The sequence below is a fragment of the Salmo salar genome, chromosome ssa11 (genome assembly GCF_905237065.1).
Source record: "Salmo salar chromosome ssa11, Ssal_v3.1, whole genome shotgun sequence".
NCBI classification, from domain to species: domain Eukaryota; kingdom Metazoa; phylum Chordata; class Actinopteri; order Salmoniformes; family Salmonidae; genus Salmo; species Salmo salar.
Genome location: NC_059452.1, coordinates 102,840,863 through 102,862,590, shown reverse-complemented (window position 1 = coordinate 102,862,590; position 21,728 = coordinate 102,840,863). Strand labels below are relative to the sequence as shown.

Below are 21,728 nucleotides of genomic sequence, written 5' to 3'. Positions count from 1 at the left end.
TCAAAGTGGGAAAGGGTATTGTGGAGTGCAATATAGATTGGATCATTTGGGGCGGTATGTGAATTGGAGTGGGTCCAGTGTGTCTGGGATGATGGTGTTGATGTGATCCATTCCATGGCTACAGATGTGAGCGCTACGGGTCGGTAATCATTTAGACAGGTTACCTTAGTGTTCTTGGGCATGGGGACTATGGTGGTCTGCTTGAAACGTGTAGGTATTACAGACTGGGTCAGGAGAGCAGTTGAAAATGTCATTGAAGACACTTGCCTGCTGGTCAGCATATGCTCGTCCTGGTAATCTGTCTGACCCTGTGGTCTTGTGAACGTCGGCCTGTTTAAGGTCTTACTCACATCGGTCACGGAGAGCGTGATCACACAGTCGTCCGGAACAGCTGGTGCTTTCAAGCATGGTTCAGTGTTGCTTGCCTCTTTCCCTTTGTAATCCGTGATAGTTTGCAAGCCCTGCCACATCCGACGAGTGTCAGAGCCGGTGTAGTAGGATTCGATTTTAGTTCTGTATTGATGTTTTGCATGTCTTATAAGCATCCGGGTTAGTGTCCCACTCCTTGAAAGCGGACTGAGCCTTTAGCCGATACACTTATTAATGAAACCAGTAACTGATGTGCCTGTTTGAGTTTTTGCTTGTAAGTAGGAATCAGGAGGATAGAGTTATGGTCAGATACTCCAAATGGAGGACAGGGGACAGCTTTATATGCATCTCTGTTTTTGGAGTAAAGGTGATCTAGAGATTTTTCGCCTCCAGTTGCACAGGTGATAAGCTGGTAGAAATGAGGTAAAACGGATTTCAGTTTTCCTGCATTGAAATCACCGGCCACTAGGAGAACCGCCTCTGGATGAGCATTTTATTGTTTGCTTATGGCTTTATATAGCTCGTTGAGTGCGGTCTTGGTGCCAGCATCGGTTTGTGGTGGTAAATCAACAGCTACGAAAAATATAGATGAAAAGTCTTCTCGGTAAATACACTGCTCAAAAAAATAAAGGGAACACTTAAACAACACAATGTAACTCCAAGTCAATCACACTTCTGTGAAATCAAACTGTCCACTTAGGAAGCAACACTGATTGACAATAAATTTCACATGCTGTTGTGCAAATGGAATAGACAACAGGTGGAAATTATAGGCAATTAGCAAGACACCCCCAATAAAGGAGTGGTTCTGCAGGTGGGGACCACAGACCACTTCTCAGTTCTTATGCTTCCTGGCTGATGTTTTGGTCACTTTTGAATGCTGGCGGTGCTTTCACTCTAGTGGTAGCATGAGACGGAGTCTACAACCCACACAAGTGGCTCAGGTAGTGCAGCTCATCCAGGATGGCACATCAATGCGAGCTGTGGCAAGAAGGTTTGCTGTGTCTGTCAGCGTAGTGTCCAGAGCATGAAGGCGCTGCCAGGAGACAGGCCAGTACATCAGGAGACGTGGAGGAGGCCGTAGGAGGGCAACAACCCAGCAGCAGGACCGCTACCTCTGCCTTTGTGCAAGGAGGAGCAGGAGGAGCACTGCCAGAGCTCTGCAAAATGACCTCCAGCAGGCCACAAATGTGCATGTGTCTGCTCAAACGGTCAGAAACAGACTCCATGAGGGTGGTACGAGGGCCCGACATCCACAGGTGGGGGTTGTGCTTACAGCCCAACACCGTGCAGGACGTTTGGCATTAGCCAGAGAACACCAAGATTGGCAAATTCGCCACTGGCGCCCTGTGCTCTTCACAGAGGAAGCAGGTTCACACTGAGCACATGTGACAGACGAGACAGAGTCTGCAGACGCCGTGGAGAATGTTCTGCTGCCTGCAACATCCTCCACCATGACCGGTTTGGCGGTGGGTCAGTCATGGTGTGGGGTGGCATTTCTTTGGGGGGCCGCACAGCCCTCCATGGGCTCGCCAGAGGTAGCCTGACTGCCATTAGATACCGAGATGAGATCCTCAGACCCCTTGTGAGACCATATGCTGGTGCGGTTGGCCCTGGGTTCCTCCTAATGCAAGACAATGCTAGACCTCATGTGGCTGGAGTGTGTCAGCAGTTCCTGCAAGAGGAAGGCATTGATGCTATGGACTGGCCCGCCCGTTCCCCAGACCTGAATCCAATTGAGCACATCTGGGACATCATGTCTCGCTCCATCCACCAACGCCACGTTGCACCACAGACTGTCCAGGAGTTGGCGGATGCTTTAGTCCAGGTCTGGGAGGAGATCCCTCAGGAGACCATCCGCCACCTCATCAGGAGCATGCCCAGGCATTGTAGGGAGGTCATACAGGCACGTGGAGGCCACACACACTACTGAGCCTCATTTTGACTTGTTTTAAGGACATTACATCAAAGTTGGATCAGTCTATAGTGTGGTTTTCCACTTTAATTTTGAGTGTGACTCCAAATCCAGACCTCCATGGGTTGATAAATTGGATTTCCATTGATTATTTTTGTGTGATTTTGTTGTCAGCACATTCAACTATGTAAAGAAAAAAGTATTTATTAAGATTATTTCATTCATTCAGATCTAGGATGTGTTATTTTCGTGTTCCCTTTATTTTTTTGAGCAGTGTAGTATAGTCTACAGCTTGTCAATGAGGTATTCTGTCTGAGGTGAGCAGAGATCCTTAGTGTTAGAGATGTTAGACCCCCCTTTGTAATAATGCCGTTCTGTCCTACCGATGCACAGAAAAAAACAGCTAGATGTATATTATCCATGTCCTTGTTTATTCAATTTTTTATTTAACCTTTATTTAACTAGGCAAGTCAGTTAAGAACAAATTCTTTTTTTCAATAATGGCCTAGGAACAGTGGGTTAACTGCCTTGTTCAGGGGCAGAACGACAGATTTGTACCTTGTCAGCTCGGGAATTTGATTTTGCAACCTTTCGGTTACTAGTCCAACGCTCTAACCACTAGTCTACGCTGCCGCCGTTTAGCCACGACTCCCAAGAAGCGTAGGATGTTACAATTCTTCAGGTCCATGTAAGGCTTGAGTGTAGTGGGTGAGGAGTCAGGCGCAGGAAGCAGAGAATACGGGGTAGTGTTTTCGAGCAGGAAGGGGAGCCACCTTCGGTATGAGTCGTGACAGTCCAGTTCATAGGATGGTCTCGGAACAGATCAGTGTTTTTTTCTCCGGTGATTATACATAGAACAGAGGGGTTGAGGCGGTTTATTCACTAGTCGCCATAGTTTCATCAGGACGGCTGCACGTCGGCCTCTATGTCGCCCATCTCTTTTCGCTTCCGAGTCTCGGGGATTAGGGCCTGGATTGGGGTGAGCAGTATGTCCTGCGCTGTCGACCTGTTCAAGTAGAAATCTTCATCCAAATGGAAGTTAGTGATCTCTGTTCTGATGTCCAGAATATGTTTTCATCACAGGAAACGATGGCGGGAACATTATGTACAACAACAAAAAATGTATTATGATGAGTACAAAAAATGTCAGAACTGGTCAGGAGCACGTAAAACGGTCGCTAAACATTTCAGTGACATTACACACGTGAGTGTGTGTGCGTGTGTGTGACAAGATAAAGAGTGATGTCATAACTAGGACCAGGAAACACATCACTCCCCGGTGTCCACAACAGACAGGAAGTACACATCCATAGGAACTCATTCAGTTCCGTTCACTTTTTGTAGCTTATTCTGAAATAGTCGACAACACCTCTGATCCAATCTCTCTCTACCTCCTCCAACAGGTAAGTGTGTGACCATCCCTCGGTCTCTGGACGGTCGTCTCCAGGTGTCTCACAGGAAGGGCCTTCCCCACGTCATCTACTGCAGAGTGTGGAGGTGGCCCGACCTACAGTCTCATCACGAACTCAAGGCCTTGGAGTGCTGCGAATTCGCCTTCGGATCCAAACAGAAAGACATCTGTATCAACCCTTACCACTACAGACGGGTAGAGACACCAGGTATGAAGCTATATTAACCCCTACAGACGGGTAGAGACACCAGGTATGAAGCTATATTAACCCCTACAGACGGGTACAGACACCAGGTATGAAGCTATATTAACCACTACAGACGGGTAGAGACACCAGGTATGAAGCTATATTAACCACTACAGACAGGTACAGACACCAGGTATGAAGCTATATTAACCACTACAGACGGGTAGAGACACCAGGTATGAAGCTATATTAACCCCTACAGACGGGTACAGACACCAGGTATGAAGCTATATTAACCCCTACAGACGGGTACAGACACCAGGTATATAACTATATTAACCACTACAGACGGGTACAGACACCAGGTATGAAGCTATATTAACCACTACAGACAGGTAGAGACACCAGGTATGAAGCTATATTAACCCCTACAGACAGGTACAGACACCAGGTATGAAGCTATATTAACCACTACAGACGGGTACAGACACCAGGTATGAAGCTATATTAACCCCTACAGACAGGTACAGACACCAGGTATATAACTATATTAACCACTACAGACAGGTAGAGACACCAGGTATGAAGCTATATTAACCCCTACAGACGGGTACAGACACCAGGTATATAACTATATTAACCACTACAGACGGGTAGAGACACCAGGTATGAAGCTATATTAACCCCTACAGACAGGTAGAGACACCAGGTATGAAGCTATATTAACCCCTACAGACGGGTACAGACACCAGGTATGAAGCTATATTAACCACTACAGACGGGTACAGACACCAGGTATGAAGCTATATTAACCACTACAGACAGGTACAGACACCAGGTATATAACTATATTAACCACTACAGACAGGTAGAGACACCAGGTATGAAGCTATATTAACCCCTACAGACAGGTACAGACACCAGGTATGAAGCTATATTAACCACTACAGACGGGTACAGACACCAGGTATATAACTATATTAACCACTACTAACAGGTAGAGACACCAGGTATGAAGCTATATTAACCCCTACAGACAGGTACAGACATCAGGTATGAAGCTATATTAACCACTACAGACGGGTACAGACACCAGGTATGAAGCTATATTAACCCCTACAGACGGGTACAGACACCAGGTATATAACTATATTAACCACTACAGACAGGTAGAGACACCAGGTATGAAGCTATATTAACCCCTACAGACAGGTACAGACACCAGGTATGAAGCTATATTAACCACTACAGACGGGTACAGACACCAGGTATGAAGCTATATTAACCACTACAGACGGGTACAGACACCAGGTATGAAGCTATATTAACCACTACAGACGGGTACAGACACCAGGTATGAAGCTATATTAACCACTACAGACACCAGGTATATAACTATATTAACCACTACAGACGGGTACAGACACCAGGTATGAAGCTATATTAACCCCTACAGACGGGTACAGACACCAGGTATGAAGCTATATTAACCACTACAGACGGGTACAGACACCAGGTATATAACTATATTAACCACTACAGACAGGTAGAGACACCAGGTATGAAGCTATATTAACCACTACAGACGGGTACAGACACCAGGTATATTACAATACGGGATGATAAAATACATCACACATAGCCTAGAGTCTTATATAAAGCAGTTTACCTTTTACTGATTGCATATCTTTTTACTGTGTACAGTATGTAAATCAGAGATGTATATCAGAGATGGGATTTTGACTAAGTAGAAAGTCCTGTGTTATCTAACCCAGTCTTGAGTCGGGATTGGCACCCTATTCAATAAATAGGGCACTACTGTTGACCAGGGCCCGCATAGGGAATAGGGTGCCATTTCAGACGCATCTCAGTGGTCTGTCTGTCTCTGTATTGTTGCTGTGTTTTAATTATCTTAGATAAAGGTCAGTAGAGGGATGTGGGACGAAACCTGATCTCAGCCGCATTGTGTTCTGTTCAGAGACAAACTGGATTTACAGTTATTTGATATGAGAAGAACTGTACTGACTGATCAATCTCTCTGTCTCTGTCTGTCTCTCTCTCCTCTCTCTCCTCTCTCTGTTTCTCTCTTCTCTCTGTCTCTGTCTGTCTCTCTCTCCTCTCTCTGTTTCTCTCTTCTCTCTGTCTCTGTCTGTCTCTCTCCTCTCCCTTTCTCTCCTCTCCGTTTCTCTCCTCTCTCTGTCTCTGTCTGTCTCTCTCCTCTCTCTCTCTCCTCTCTCTCTCTGTCTCTCTCCTCTCTCTCTCTCTCTGTCTCTCTCTCTCTCCGCTCCCTCTCTCTCCTCTCTCTCTGTTTCTCTCCTCTCTCTATCTCTCTCTGTTTCTCTCCTCTCTCTGTCTGTCTCTCTCTCCTCTCCCTCTCTCTCCTATCTCTGTTTCTCTCCTCTATCTCTCTCTGTTTCTCTCCTCTCTCTCTCTGTCTCTCTCCTCTCTCTCTCTCTCTCTCTCTCTCTCTCTCTCCCTCTCTCTCTCTCTCTCTCTCTCTCTCTCTCTCTCTCTCTCTCTCTCTCTATCTCTCTCTATCCCTCTCTCTCTCTCCTCTCTCTCTCTGTCTCTCTCCTCTCTCTCTCTCTGTCTCTCTCTCTCTCTGCTCCCTCTCTCTCCTCTGTCTCTGTTTCTCTCCTCTCTCTCTGTCTCTCTCTCCCTCTCTCTCGCTCTCCGCCTTTCTCTGTCTCTCTCTGTCTTTCTGTCTGTCTCTTTCACTGTCGATCTCTCTCTTTCTTTCTCTCCACCTTTCTCTGTCTTATCTGTCTCTCTGTCTGTCCCCCCCCCCCTCCCCCAGTGCTTCCCCCAGTGTTGGTCCCCCGCCACAGTGAGTTTAACCCCCAGCACAGTCTACTGGCTAAATTCCGGAACGCCTCGCTCCACAACGAGCCCCTGATGCCCCAGAACGCTACATACCCGGACTCCTTCCCTCCTCTCCCCTGCGCCTCCTTTTCCTCCCCCTCCTCATCCTCTCTCACCCAGTCCCCCACCTCTGCCAGCTACCCCAACTCTCCCAGCAGCGCAGCCGAACCTACCAGCCACTACCACATCACAGGTACTACTACTAAATACATACACATACTTAATACAACATAACTACTACTACAGTCCTAAAGCCAGCCCCTACCACATCACAGGTACTACTACTAAATACATACGCATACTTAATACAACATAACTACTACTACAGTCCTATAGCCAGCCCCTACCACATTATAGGTAGAAACGCGATTACTGTATTGCTTTAGGCTGCTATAATCTCTATTGAGCTGATTACTGCAATGTAGCTCAAATGCCGGTAGATGGTGATATTGAGTCGTTTCCATCTTACCATCCAAATGGCCGGCAAAACACTGGTATCCCCCGTGGAGCGGTTCATACCGGAAACATTCTCCATTCAGGCTGCAAAGGCGTCGATTTCATCCTTAACTAGATTTAATGGTGACAAGGCGGGGAAAAACGCCGAAAATATGCGTTCTTTCTTTATGAAAACTAATTTTTCACCACCTTGTTAAAGTGGCTAATGCTTAGGAATGCTGGTCCTAGTTTGTTGTTTACCCCGAGCTGAACGCAGGGCGCAACATCAGGAAGTAGCATTAGCCACTAACATGGTGGTGGAAAACGGGGTTTCATGAAGAAAGTACGCATATTTTCCTTGTTTTTTTCCACCTTCATCCCATTAAATCTAGTTCAGGAGGAAATCGACGCCTTTGCAGCCTGAATGGAGAATGTTGTAGTTATGAACCGCTCCACGGGTGATACCAGTGTATTAATCCTTTTGTAGCTATGTATATTTTTTTTACTTTTGATGTGTTGTAATTTCTCTTCCTTTCCCCCCCCTCTGCTCCCTCTTCCCCTCTCTGTTTCCCTCCTCCCCCCTCTGTACCTTTCCACCTCTCTGCTCCCCCTCCCCCCGTTCCCCTCCTCCCAGCAGAGACCCCACCTCCCCCCTATAGCATGATGGAGGCGGTCCCAACTGAGGATGTCAAGCCTGGAGACTCCTCCAACACACACAAGCTCACCTTCTCAGCTCCGCACATAGGTCAAAAATAATAATATGAGCAAAATGCTTTTGTTAAACTAATCCTAGCACTTGTCCTTTCCTACTAATACTGACTCTGCTGATATCTGCTTTATTGAGGAAACATGTATTTACTATGACTGTGATATGTGGTTGTCACACCTAGCTACAGTGCATTTGGGAAGTATTCAGACCCCTTGACTTTTTCCACATTTTGTTACGTTACAGCCTTATTCTGAAATGTATTAAATTGTTTTTTCCCCCTAATAATTATAGACACAATACCACATAATGACAAAACATAAACAGGTTTTGAGAACATTTTTGCAAATGTATTAAAAATAAAAAAAACTTAAATATCACATTTACATAAGTATTCAGACCCTTTACTCAGTAATTTGTTGAACCACTTTTGGCAGCAATTACAGCCTTGGGTATGACGCTACAAGCTTGGCACACCTGTATTTGGGGAGTTTCTCCCATTCTTATCTGCAGATCTTCTCAAGCTCTGTCAGGTTGGATGGGGAGTGTCGCTGCACAGCTATTTTCAGGTCTCTCCAGAGATGTTCGATTGGATTCAAGTCCGGGCTCTGGCTGGGCCACTCAAGGACATTAAGAGACTTGTCTCAAAGCCACTCCTGTGTTGTCTTGGCTTTGTGCTTACGGTCGTTGTCCTGTTGGAAGGTGAACCTTCGTCCCAGACTGAGGTCCGGAGCGCTCTGGAGCAGGTTTTCATCAAGGATCTCTCTGTACTTTGCTCTGTTCATCTTTCCCTCGATCCTGACTAGTCTCCTAATCCCTGCAGCTGAAAACATCCCCACAGCATGATGCTGCCACTACCATGCTTCACCATAGGGATGGTGCCAGGTTTCCTCCAGACGTGACACTTGGCATTCAGGCCAAAGAGTTGAGTCTTGGTTTCATCAGACCAGAGAATCTTGCTTTCATGTGCCTTTTACTGAGGAGTGGCTTCTGTCTGGCCACTCTACCATAAAGGCCTGATTGCCGGAGAGCTGCATAGATGGTTGTCCTTCTGGAAGTTTCTCACATCTCCACAGAGGAACTCTAGAGCTCTGTCAAAGTGACCATCAGGTTCTTGGTCACCTCCCTGACCAAGGCCCTTCTCCCCTGATTGCTCAGTTTGGCCGGGCAGCCAGCTCTAGGAAGAGTCTTGTTGGTTATAAACTTCTTCCATGTAGGAATAATGGAGGCCACTGTGTTCTTGGGGACCTTCAATGCTGCAGAAATGTGTTGGTACCCTTCCCCAGTTCTCTGCCTCGACACAATCCTGTCTCGGAGCTCTACGGACAATTCCTTCGACATCATGGCTTGGATTTTGCTCTGACATGCACTGTCAACTCTGGGACCTTATATAGACAGGTGTGTGCATTTCCAAATCATGTCCAGTCAATTTAATTTACCACAGGTGGACTCCAATCAAGTTGTAGAAACATCTCAAGGATGATCAATGGAAACAGGATTCACCTGAGCTCAATTTCGAGTCTCATAGCAAAGGGTCTGAATACTTATGTAAATATGATGTTTGTGTTATTTATATTTTAGAAATGTGCTACAATTTCTAAAAGCCTGTTTTCGCTTTGTCATTATGGGGTATTGTGGGTAGATTGATGAGAAACAAATAATATTTAATCAATTTTAGATTAACGCTGTAGCGTAACAACATGTGGAACAAGGGAAGGGGTCTGAATACTTTCCGAATGCTCTGTATCTTAGGATAAATGCGATGCAAGTACCTCTAGATAAGAACATCTACTAAATGACTAAAATGTCAAATGTAGCTGACAAACACACACTCTAAAGGCGTCAGCATGCTTCAGTTAGCATGCTTCAGCCAGCATGCTTCGGCCAGCATGCTTCAGTTTGGCTGCCGAACCGAACAAGTGTACTCGCATACTCCCTTAAAAGTCCTTCCCTTGAAAAAGGAGAAAAAAAACGCGGCAGTAGTACTGTTTGTCCATCTTGAGACGCCGTAGCCAGCATACACTTCATAGTCATAATTAATCTAAGATAACTCAAGAAATCTGTTGTTAATTTTGATGGTTTTTTTGCCGTGGAGATCTTAGTCACGCAATTGTACATCTAACTAAGATATTTGGTGCATTATTTTTTCAACTGTTTGGGCCTGGAAGCATGTGGACGCCTTAACCCCTTCCTCTCTGTGTAGACCTGCGGCCTGTGTGTTATGAGGAACCAGAGTACTGGTGTTCAGTGGCGTACTACGAGCTGAATAATCGTGTTGGAGAGACGTTCCACGCCTCGTCCCGTAGCGTCCTGGTGGACGGCTTCACCGACCCCTCCAACAACAAGAACCGCTTCTGTCTCGGCCTGCTGTCAAACGTTAACCGCAACTCAACCATCGAACACACACGCAGGCACATAGGAAAAGGTGAGAACACACACACACACGCAGGCACATAGGAAAAGGTGAGAACACACACACACACACACACACGCAGGCACATAGGAAAAGGTGAGAACACACACACACACACACGCAGGCACATAGGAAAAGGTGAGAACACACACACACACACACACACACACGCAGGCACATAGGAAAAGGTGAGAACACACACACACGCAGGCACATAGGAAAAGGTGAGAACACACACACAGAGGCGGAAAGACACACACACACACACACACACACACACACACACACACACACACACACACACACACATACAGAGGCACACAGGCAAAGGAACATGTACTAAAGTGTTCATTCATTATGAGTGTTTGTTTCACAATGTAAACAACTAGACATCTGCCACTGTGCCTCCCTAATGGTACTCAATTCCTTATGTAGTGTATTCCCTTTGACCAGAGACCTCTGGAAGCCATAGGAAGCCATTTGAAGCCATAGGGAGCCATAGGAAGCCATAGGAAGCCATTTGAAGCCATTGGAAGCCATAGGAAGCCATTTGGGATGCAGACATATTAACATGTCTTCTTCTTTTATTAAAGAGAGAGTTCAGTATCAGAGGAAAAGTGCTGCTGGTCTCTCACTTAGACTGGCGCCAAACCATGTACCGTGGCTGTTGTAGGTCTCTCTCTCTCTCTCTGTGTGTGTGTGTGTGTGTGTGTGTGTGTGTGTGTGTGTGTGTGTGTGTGTGTGTGTGTGTGTGTGTGTGTGTGTGTGTGTGTGTGTGTGTGTGTGTGTGTGTGTGTGTGTGTGTGTGTGTGTGTGTGTGTGTGTGTGTGTGAAAGACGCCCATATGACCTGGAACAGCCTGGCCTTTTGGCTTTTCTCATGGTGTCAGATCATAGTTGCCGTGCCAACATTGGATAAAGATAAAACGTTGCCATGGGCTGCTGTCAAAAACACGTGTGTGTGGTGTTGGGAACTAGGGAAATAGGAGAGGCCGGAGGGGGGGGGAGAGGAGCCAAGTTTGGGCCTCCTCCCACATCCCCCTATTACACACACACACACACACACACACACATAGGGGATCAGACACAAGTGAAGTGAAGCTATCCAGACACGGCTGGTTTATAAGGAGACCATTACTGCTCTGTCTTGGCAAGGGATGAAACACTCAACTAGGCCATGATAGCTATCTTTGGAGATATTACACTGGAATGATAGTGCCATGATAGCTATCTTTGGAGATATTACACTGGAATGATAGTGCCATGATAGCTATCTTTGGAGATATTACACTGGAATGATAGTGCCATGATAGCTATCTTTGGAGATATTACACTGGAATGATAGTGCCATGATAGCTATCTTTGGAGACATTACTCTGGAATGATAGTGCCATGATAGCTATCTTTGGAGATATTACACTGGAATGATAGTGCCATGATAGCTATCTTTGGAGATATTACACTGGAATGATAGTGCCATGATAGCTATCTTTGGAGATATTACACTGGAATGATAGTGCCATGATAGCTATCTTTGAAGATATTACACTGGAATGATAGTGCCATGATTGCTATCTTTGGAGATATTACACTGGAATGATAGTGCCATGATAGCTATCTTTGGAGATATTACACTGGAATGATAGTGCCATGATAGCTATCTTTGAAGATATTACACTGGAATGATAGTGCCATGATTGCTATCTTGGGAGATATTACACTGGAATGATAGTGCCATGATCGCTATCTTTGAAGATATTACACTGGAATGATAGTGCCATGATAGCTATCTTTGGAGATATTACACTGGAATGATAGTGCCATGATAGCTATCTTTGAAGATATTACACTGGAATGATAGTGCCATGATAGCTATCTTTGGAGATATTACACTGGAATGATAGTGCCATGATAGCTATCTTTGGAGATATTACACTGGAATGATAGTGCCATGATAGCTATCTTTGAAGATATTACACTGGAATGATAGTGCCATGATTGCTATCTTGGGAGATATTACACTGGAATGATAGTGCCATGATCGCTATCTTTGAAGATATTACACTGGAATGATAGTGCCATGATTGCTATCTTTGGAGATATTACACTGGAATGATAGTGCCATGATAGCTATCTTTGAAGATATTACACTGGAATGATAGTGCCATGATAGCTATCTTTGGAGATATTACACTGGAATGATAGTGCCATGATAGCTATCTTTGAAGATATTACACTGGAATGATAGTGCCATGATAGCTATCTTTGGAGATATTACACTGGAATGATAGTGCCATGATAGCTATCTTTGGAGATATTACACTGGAATGATAGTGCCATGATTGCTATCTTTGGAGATATTACACTGGAATGATAGTGCCATGATTGCTATCTTTGGAGATATTACACTGGAATGATAGTGCCATGATTGCTATCTTTGGAGACATTACTCTGGAATGATAGTGCCATGATAGCTATCTTTGGAGATATTACACTGGAATACTCTGCTAGGAACCAGGGAGTGACCCATAAATATAGTCAGTTTTCAAAGACGCACACTGTTATTGTAGTCTACTGCTAGAAAATAATGAAATTATTGGAGTGATTTTATTTTCTACTTATTCATTTCTCTCCGTACGTCCTCTTCTCTGCCAAGACGATAGCAGGTAGCAATGAGCTCAAGGATTTGAACCCTTCTGGCTCTCTCCTCCCCCTTCCAGGTGTCCATCTCTACTACGTGGGTGGTGAGGTCTATGCAGAGTGCCTGAGTGACAGCAGTATCTTCGTCCAGAGTCGTAACTGTAACTACCAGCATGGTTTCCATGCCACCACCGTGTGTAAGATTCCCAGCGGCTGTAGTCTGAAGATCTTCAACAACCAGCTGTTCGCTGAGCTCCTCTCTCAGTCCGTTAACCACGGCTTCGAGGTGGTCTACGAACTCACCAAGATGTGTACTATACGCATGAGCTTCGTCAAGGTAACTATGGGGTCAGGGGTTAGAGGGCGGGGTTATGAGAGAGTCTGCATGGGCAGTGAATGTAGCACTGAAAGTCACATTTAAACAGAGGTCTGTGAGCGAAAAAAGAGGAGAACTGAGACGTCTACGTTGTTTCCACGGTAACCCAACACCGTGTTATTCTGATACTTGGCTCTGCAGAAACAACATTGTTTAGGAGCTTCAAGAAAGAATGATGTAATAGTTAACAGTCTACAAACTACAGATGGCATTCAATATCTTTTTTATGTTTGCCAAATATTTCTAAATGGTTTTATGATTTGTAAAAATTTAAAAGAAGTCATTAGGTTGAAAGCGCTGTTTCCACGGTAACCCAACACCGTGTTATTCTGATATTTGGCTCCCGCCTGGAGTGAGAGTGTTCCAAGACCACTACACACACACACACACACACACATATATTGGTCACGGTCGAATCTCGTTACACACACGTACCCAAACACACACTCGCGCATGCACGTATATAAGCAAATGTGTACACAAGATCCTCAAGTTGCCACACATACACACATACACACACCAAAGTCATATTCACTACGCACCAGAAGAAAACGGACAGGGGGGACTACAGGGAGGGACTACAGGGGGGACTACAGGGAGGGACTACAGGGAGGGACTACAGGGGGGACTACAGGGAGGGACTACAGGGGGGACTACAGGGAGGGACTACAGGGAGGGACTACAGGGGGGACTACAGGGAGGGACTACAGGGGGGACTACAGGGAGGGACTACAGGGGGGGACTACAGGGGGGACTACAGGGGAGGGACTACAGGGGGGACTACAGGGAGGGACTACAGGGGGACTACAGGGAGGGACTACAGGGGGGACTACAGGGAGGGACTACAGGGGGGACTAAGGGAAGGAGTTCAGGGAGGGACTACAGGGGGGACTACAGGGAGGGACTACAGGGGGGACTACAGGGAGGGACTACAGGGGGGACTACAGGGAGGGACTACAGGGAGGGACTACAGGGGGACTAGGGAAGGACTACAGGGGGGACTACAGGGAGGGACTACAGGGAGGGACTAGGGAAGGACTACAGGGGGGGACTACAGGGAGGGACTACAGGGGGGACTACAGAGGGGACTACAGGGAGGGACTAAGGAAGGACTACAGGGGGGACTACAGGGAGGGACTACAGGGAGGGACTACAGGGGGGACTACAGGGAGGGACTACAGGGAGGGACTACAGGGGGGGACTACAGGGAGGGACTAGGGAAGGACTTCAGGGAGGGACTACAGGGAGGGACTACAGGGAGGGACTAGGGAAGGACTACAGGGGGGGGGACTACAGGGAGGGACTACAGGGGGGACTACAGGGAGGGACTAGGGAAGGACTTCAGGGGAGGGACTACAGGGAGGGACTACAGGGGGGACTACAGAGGGGACTACAGGGAGGGACTAAGGAAGGACTACAGGGAGGGACTACAGGGAAGGACTACAGGGGGGGACTACAGGGAGGGACTACAGGGGGGACTACAGGGAGGGACTATCAGGGAGGGACTACAGGGAGGGACTACAGGGGGACAAGGGGACTACAGGGAGGGACTACAGGGAGGGACTACAGGGGGGACTACAGGGAGGGACTACAGGGGGGACTACAAGGAGGGACTAGGGAAGGACTACAGGGAGGGACTACAGGGGGGACTACAGGGAAGGACTACAGGGGGGACTACAGGGAGGGACTACAGGGAGGGACTACAGGGGGGACTAGGGAAGGACTACAGGGGGGACTACAGGGAGGGACTACAGGGAGGGACTACAGGGGGGGACTACAGGGAGGGACTACAGGGAGGGACTAGGGAAGGACTTCAGGGGAGGGACTACAGGGGGGACTACAGGGAGGGACTACTGGGAAGGACTACAGGGAGGGACTACAGGGAGGGACTACAGGGGGGACTACAGGGAGGGACTACAGGGAGGGACTAGGTAAGGACTACAGGGGGACTACAGGGAGGGACTACAGGGAAGGACTACAGGGAGGGACTAGGGAAGGACTACAGGGAGGGACTACAGGGAGGGACTACAGAGAGGGACTAGGTAAGGACTACAGGGGGACTACAGGGAGGGACTAGGGAAGGACTACAGGGAGGGACTAGGGAAGGACTACAGGGAGGGACTAGGGAAGGACTACAGGGAGGGACTAGGGAAGGACTGACTACAGGGAGGGACTACAGGGGGGGACTACAGGGGGGACTACAGGGAGGGACTAGGTAAGGACTACAGGGAGGGACTAGGGAAGGACTACAGGGGGGACTACAGGGAGGGACTACAGGGAGGGACTAGGGAAGGACTACAGGGAGGGACTAGGGAAGGACTACAGGGAGGGACTACAGGGAGGGACTACAGGGGAGGGACTACAGGGGGACTACAGGGAGGGACTAGGGAAGGACTACAGGGGGGGACTACAGGGAGGGACTAGGTAAGGACTACAGGGAGGGACTACAGGGGGACTACAGGGAGGGACTAGGGAAGGACTACAGGGGGGACTACAGGGAGGGACTAGGTAAGGACTACAGGGAGGGACTACAGGGGGACTACAGGGAGGGACTAGGGAAGGACTACAGGGGGACTACAGGGAGGGACTAGGTAAGGACTACAGGGAGGGACTACAGGGAGGGACTACAGGGAGGGACTACAGGGGGGACTAGGGAAGGACTACAGGGGGGACTACAGGGAGGGACTACAGGGAGGGACTACAGGGGGGACTACAGGGAGGGACTACAGGGAGGGACTAGGGAAGGACTTCAGGGGAGGGACTACAGGGGGGACTACAGGGAGGGACTACTGGGAAGGACTACAGGGAGGGACTACAGGGAGGGACTACAGGGGGGACTACAGGGAGGGACTACAGGGAGGGACTAGGTAAGGACTACAGGGGGGACTACAGGGAGGGACTAGGGAAGGACTACAGGGAGGGACTAGGGAAGGACTACAGGGAGGGACTAGGGAAGGACTACAGGGAGGGACTACAGGGAGGGACTACAGAGAGGGACTAGGTAAGGACTACAGGGGGGACTACAGGGAGGGACTAGGGAAGGACTACAGGGAGGGACTAGGGAAGGACTACAGGGAGGGACTAGGGAAGGACTACAGGGAGGGACTAGGGAAGGACTGACTACAGGGAGGGACTACAGGGGGGGACTACAGGGAGGGACTAGGTAAGGACTACAGGGAGGGACTAGGGGAAGGACTACAGGGGGGACTACAGGGAGGGACTACAGGGAGGGACTAGGGAAGGACTACAGGGAGGGACTAGGGAAGGACTACAGGGAGGGACTACAGGGAGGGACTAGGTAAGGACTACAGGGAGGGACTACAGGGGGACTACAGGGAGGGACTAGGGAAGGACTACAGGGGGGGACTACAGGGAGGGACTAGGTAAGGACTACAGGGAGGGACTACAGGGGGACTACAGGGAGGGACTAGGGAAGGACTACAGGGGGGACTACAGGGAGGGACTAGGTAAGGACTACAGGGAGGGACTACAGGGAGGGACTACAGGGAGGGACTACAGGGAGGGACTACAGGGAGGGACTAGGTAAGGACTACAGGGAGGGACTAGGTAAGGACTACAGGGGGGGACTACAGGGGAGGGACTACAGGGAGGGACTACAGGGGGGACTACAGGGAGGGACTAGGGAAGGACTACAGGGAGGGACTACAGGGGGGGACTACAGGGAGGGACTACAGGGGGGACTACAGGGAGGGACTACAGGGAGGGCTACAGGGAGGGACTACAGGGAGGGACTACAGGGAGGGACTACAGGGAGGGACTACATGGAGGGACTAGGGAAGGACTACAGGGAGGGACTACAGGGGGGGACTACAGGGAGGGACTACAGGGAGGGACTACAGGGGGGGACTACAGGGAGGGACTACAGGGAGGGACTACAGGGGGGGACTACAGGGAGGGACTACAGGGAGGGACTACAGGGAGGGACTACAGGGAGGGACTACCTGAACTTGTTCAATAAGAAACTTTTTGTTTTCTGTTGCCAAACCCATTTGTGATGTTTTGCTACAGTGTGCACTAATCAATACGACCCAACTGGGCCACATTCAATTGCCAAACGTTGTCGAATGTTGCACATAGAAATTCCATGAATAGAGCAAATGTGATACTTTGTCTGAGAGGCATGTTTTTTCTACATAACATATTTTTCTATCCGAACGTTCCAAAACGTCCAGTTGAACACGTCTCTGAAAACGTTGTATTTACTTCCTCTTCTTCTATGCAGGGCTGGGGTGCAGAGTACCACCGTCAGGATGTCACCAGCACCCCCTGCTGGATAGAGGTGCACCTGCACGGCCCTCTGCAGTGGCTCGACAAAGTCCTCACACAGATGGGCTCTCCCCATAACCCCATCTCCTCCGTGTCCTAACACACACACATACACACACACACAGATGTGGTCTGTCCTAAAACACACACACACACACACATATCCTCTGTATCGTGACACACACACACACACACACACACACACACACCGTAATGGATCTATGCTTATCTCGACTGATGCTATTGAAATAGCAGCCTTTTCTTCCTGACAGGAATCAACCATCATTTAACATTACGATGGTATTTCAGTTGATGACAATCAATCAATCAATCATACATGCATAAGTTACTGTAGCTTTCAGTTAGTCGATGTAGAATGTGTCAGTGATGCAGATACATATTGTTTTAGCTACTCTGCTGTTTAGTTGTACTGATACTGTAAGAGCCAGTTTCAGCACTGTCCAACGACAACCGACATCGGAATATCCGTTTCATAGTTTTTTGTTTAGGTGATGTCGGAGGCGTAACTGTGATGGGAGCTGTCGTAAATCGGTGAGCGGCTGCTCTTGTCTTCATTCTAACAAAATAACACATCTTTAAATCCCACCTGCGTTAGAAGTTCAGAACCAGAAAGCGTAGGCTATAGTTGAAATAATGTCACTCAAATTAAACAATTATAAGGATTTTATATCGGCCAAATCGAGGTGTAGATTACAACACACGATCCAGTGTTCTAACTTGTAACACAGCTACATGAGGTCATTACTAATGCAACTAGACGCATCCAATGGCCGCATCCAATCCTGCACAGGTATAACACCAGGAGCTGTTTGCTGATTTGACAGCTCCAACGCGGTACACCTCTCCCACAACGTCCTAAACAAAAAAACAATGATGCTGCTGAGCAGTTGTGGGTTCAGGCAGAATTGATTTAATCTAGCCCTTCAGTGTCATTAGACTATGGTTTCAACTATCATTCAATCACCTTTTTGTTTACTGTAAGCTACAGATACTGTATTCAATCACACATAGCTCTGTTTAAATAACCCTTTAACTCACTCAAAGACAGTGGTGTGTGTCCCCTATGGCACCCTATTCCCTATATAGTGCACTACTTTAGACCAGAGCCCTATTTCCTATATAGTGCACTACATTAGACCAGAGCCCTATGGCACCCTATTCCCTATATAGTGCACTACATTAGACCAGAGCCCTATGGCACCCTATTCCCTAAATATAGTGCACTACATTAGACCAGAGTCCTATGGCACCCTATTCCCTATATATGGTGCACTACATTAGACCAGAGCCCTATGGCACCCTATTCCCTATATAGTGCACTACATTAGACCAGAGCCCTATGGCACCCTATTCCCTATATATAGTGCACTACATTAGACCAGAGCCCTATGGCACCCTATTCCCTATATAGTGCACTACATTAGACCAGAGCCCTATGCACCCTATTCCCTATATAGTGCACTACATTAGACCAGAGCCCTATGCACCCTATTCCCTATATAGTGCAGTAGGGTACCATTTGAGATCAAAGGAAACATTACAGTAGTTACTAATGGAGACTTATATGTCAGTGTATAAAATGGTGTTTGTGGTGTTTTGCGTGTTGGAAACATAAACATGTATTTACTGTTGTTTCTGACTGCCTTTCTGATTATTTCATTAAATCTTTTTTTTTTTTAATTGAAAGGATTTTGTTTTGTAGTATATTTATGATACGGGAAGTAGTTTTATGTGTCCTATATTTATGATACATAAAGTCGTTTTATGTGTAGTACATTTACGATACATGAAGTAGTTTTACGTGTGGTATATTTACGATACATGAAGTAGTTTTATGTGTAGTATATTTACGATACATGAAGTAGTTTTACGTGTAGTATATTTACGATACATGAAGTAGTTTTACGTGTGGTATATTTACGATACATGAAGTAGTTTTACGTGTGGTATATTTACGATACATAAAGGAACTGTGCTCATAAACATAATATGACATCTGTAATAGCATTCTCGGTGAATAAAGCCGGGATTCAATCCGATTGCGAGATGTAGCTCGCTTGACATTTAATTAAAGGTAACTTCCGATTGATCCGACATATCCACCGATCTCCTTCTAAACACTGGAACATTGCTTTTAAAGAGGTGAAATCGTAACCTAATGTGTAATCTGGATTGAATCCTGGCCTAAATGTATTTATTCAGAGAAAGCTATTCTAGATGTTGTACTAGTGCTTCTTACATTTTACATTTTAGTCATTTAGCAGACGCTCTTATCCAGAGCGATTTACAGTAGTGAATACATACATTTCATTAAAAAAAAATCTTCTTCTCCGTACTGGTCCCCCGTGGGAATCGAACCCACAACCCTGGCGTTGCAAACACCATGCTCTACCAACTGAGCTTAAAAGCGTAGTTAACGAGACAACACAAACTCAGTCAAACAGTGTTTAATAGACATTACATAGCCACAGCCTGATGAGAGGAGTAACATCATGTGGTAGGTAGATACCAGGTTGAAGTTGGCCCTATAACCACTGATCCAAGGTCAGATGTTACCAGTAGATGACTTGTAAAGGTTGAAGTTGGCCCTATAACCACTGATCCAAGGTCAGATGTTACCAGTAGATGACTTGTAAAGGTTGAAGTTGGCCCTATAACCACTGATACAAGGTCAGATGTAAGTAGATGACTTGTAAAGGTTGAAGTTGGCCCTATAACCACTGATACAAGGTCAGATGTTACCAGTAGATGACTTGTAAAGGTTGAAGTTGGCCCTATAACCACTGATACAAGGTCAGATGTTACCAGTAGATGACTTGTAAAGGTTGAAGTTGGCCCTATAACCACTGATCCAAGGTCAGATGTCATTCCATCCTAATTTATACCCTACGCAAGAACGCAAAGCAAGAAAGCAATTAGGTACACAAAATGGCCGCTCTTCGTACTTGCGCAACAAAAATATGCAAACGTGTCTAGACCCGCAATTTGTCATTAGGCAACTATGCAGGATAACCATTTTTGCGGAGCTAATTGCATTTGGTATTAATCAGGTTTGTGGTCAATTCCAATCAATTCAGAAAGTAAACCTAATTCCAAACTTTACTCATTGAAAAGCATTGAAGAGAATTGTAATTTCACTGTACTTTGTGAATTGAGTTTAAATGGAATTGACCCCAAACCTGGTATAAATAGGACTTAATGGTTAAGGATTGGTTCATAGGGTAATCTGATCCTAGATCTGTGGTTAGGGGGGGCAGATTCTACCTCAAACTACAGATTACACATCACAACATATAGAGTATACCAGGGTTGTTCTTAATCCCATTTCAGTTCAGGAAGTAAATTGAAAATTCCAATTCTCTTCAATTAGGAACATTTGGAATTAGGTTTACTTCCTGAATTGACCCCAACCTTGATTTAAAAACCCAGCAGTCACATAGTAGCTCTTTAGCATCCTGCCCCTACCTTCAAACATTACGCCATGCCCCCCCCACCCACACACACACACACACACACACACACACACACACACACACACACACACACACACACACACACACACACACACAGAAGCATGATTGTCATTGTCACACGTGATCACAGAAAAACTGATAGCAATCTGATACAGTGAATTGATACATCTGTCATCTAACAACAACCACACAATGCTACCTAATTATTAACAGAAGTTTTGGTATAAACTGATATTCTTTGTCACATCTACTATCTGTTTACTACAGTCTTGTTTTCCAAATCAAATCTAAATTAGTCCAAAACATCAGTTTAACACAGCAGACAATACAAAATAAAACATTAAAACAATGACTTTCCTTTTTCTTTTTTTAGCTGACGTAGTGACATTTAAAGCATGCAGTTTGCTTTACCAACTTTATGAATTCTATTTAACAGATTGATTGATGAATGGATTGATTGGAAGCACAGTTGTTGTTGATAAGAGTACAGTCTCCATTACTCTCTCCATTACTCTCCATTACTCTCTCCATTACTCTCTCCATTACAGTCTCCATTACTCTCCATTACAGTCTCCATTACTCTCCATTACTCTCCATTACAGTCTCCATTACTCTCTCCATTACTCTCTCCATT

The 21,728-nt window shown here is 46.6% G+C and overlaps 1 protein-coding gene across 6 annotated transcripts in view; it reads left to right on the top strand.

The window, feature by feature from the left end:
- The window catches only part of smad9 (SMAD family member 9), a 38,073-nt gene extending 18,820 nt beyond the window's left edge, over positions 1-19,253 (top strand). For 5 of the 6 annotated variants that reach the window (XM_014129760.2, XM_014129762.2, XM_014129759.2 and 2 more), the window contains 6 exons: positions 3,688-3,903; positions 6,680-6,937; positions 7,814-7,924; positions 10,089-10,310; positions 13,018-13,274; positions 17,557-19,253. In XM_014129760.2, coding sequence (XP_013985235.1) covers positions 3,688-3,903; positions 6,680-6,937; positions 7,814-7,924; positions 10,089-10,310; positions 13,018-13,274; positions 17,557-17,700 — 1,208 coding nt within the window. In that variant the 3' untranslated portion in view covers positions 17,701-19,253. The remainder of the gene's footprint in view (positions 1-3,687; positions 3,904-6,679; positions 6,938-7,813; positions 7,925-10,088; positions 10,311-13,017; positions 13,275-17,556) is intronic. The other variant, XM_014129765.2, reaches the window with a different exon arrangement.
- The last annotated feature ends 2,475 nt before the right edge of the window (positions 19,254-21,728 follow it).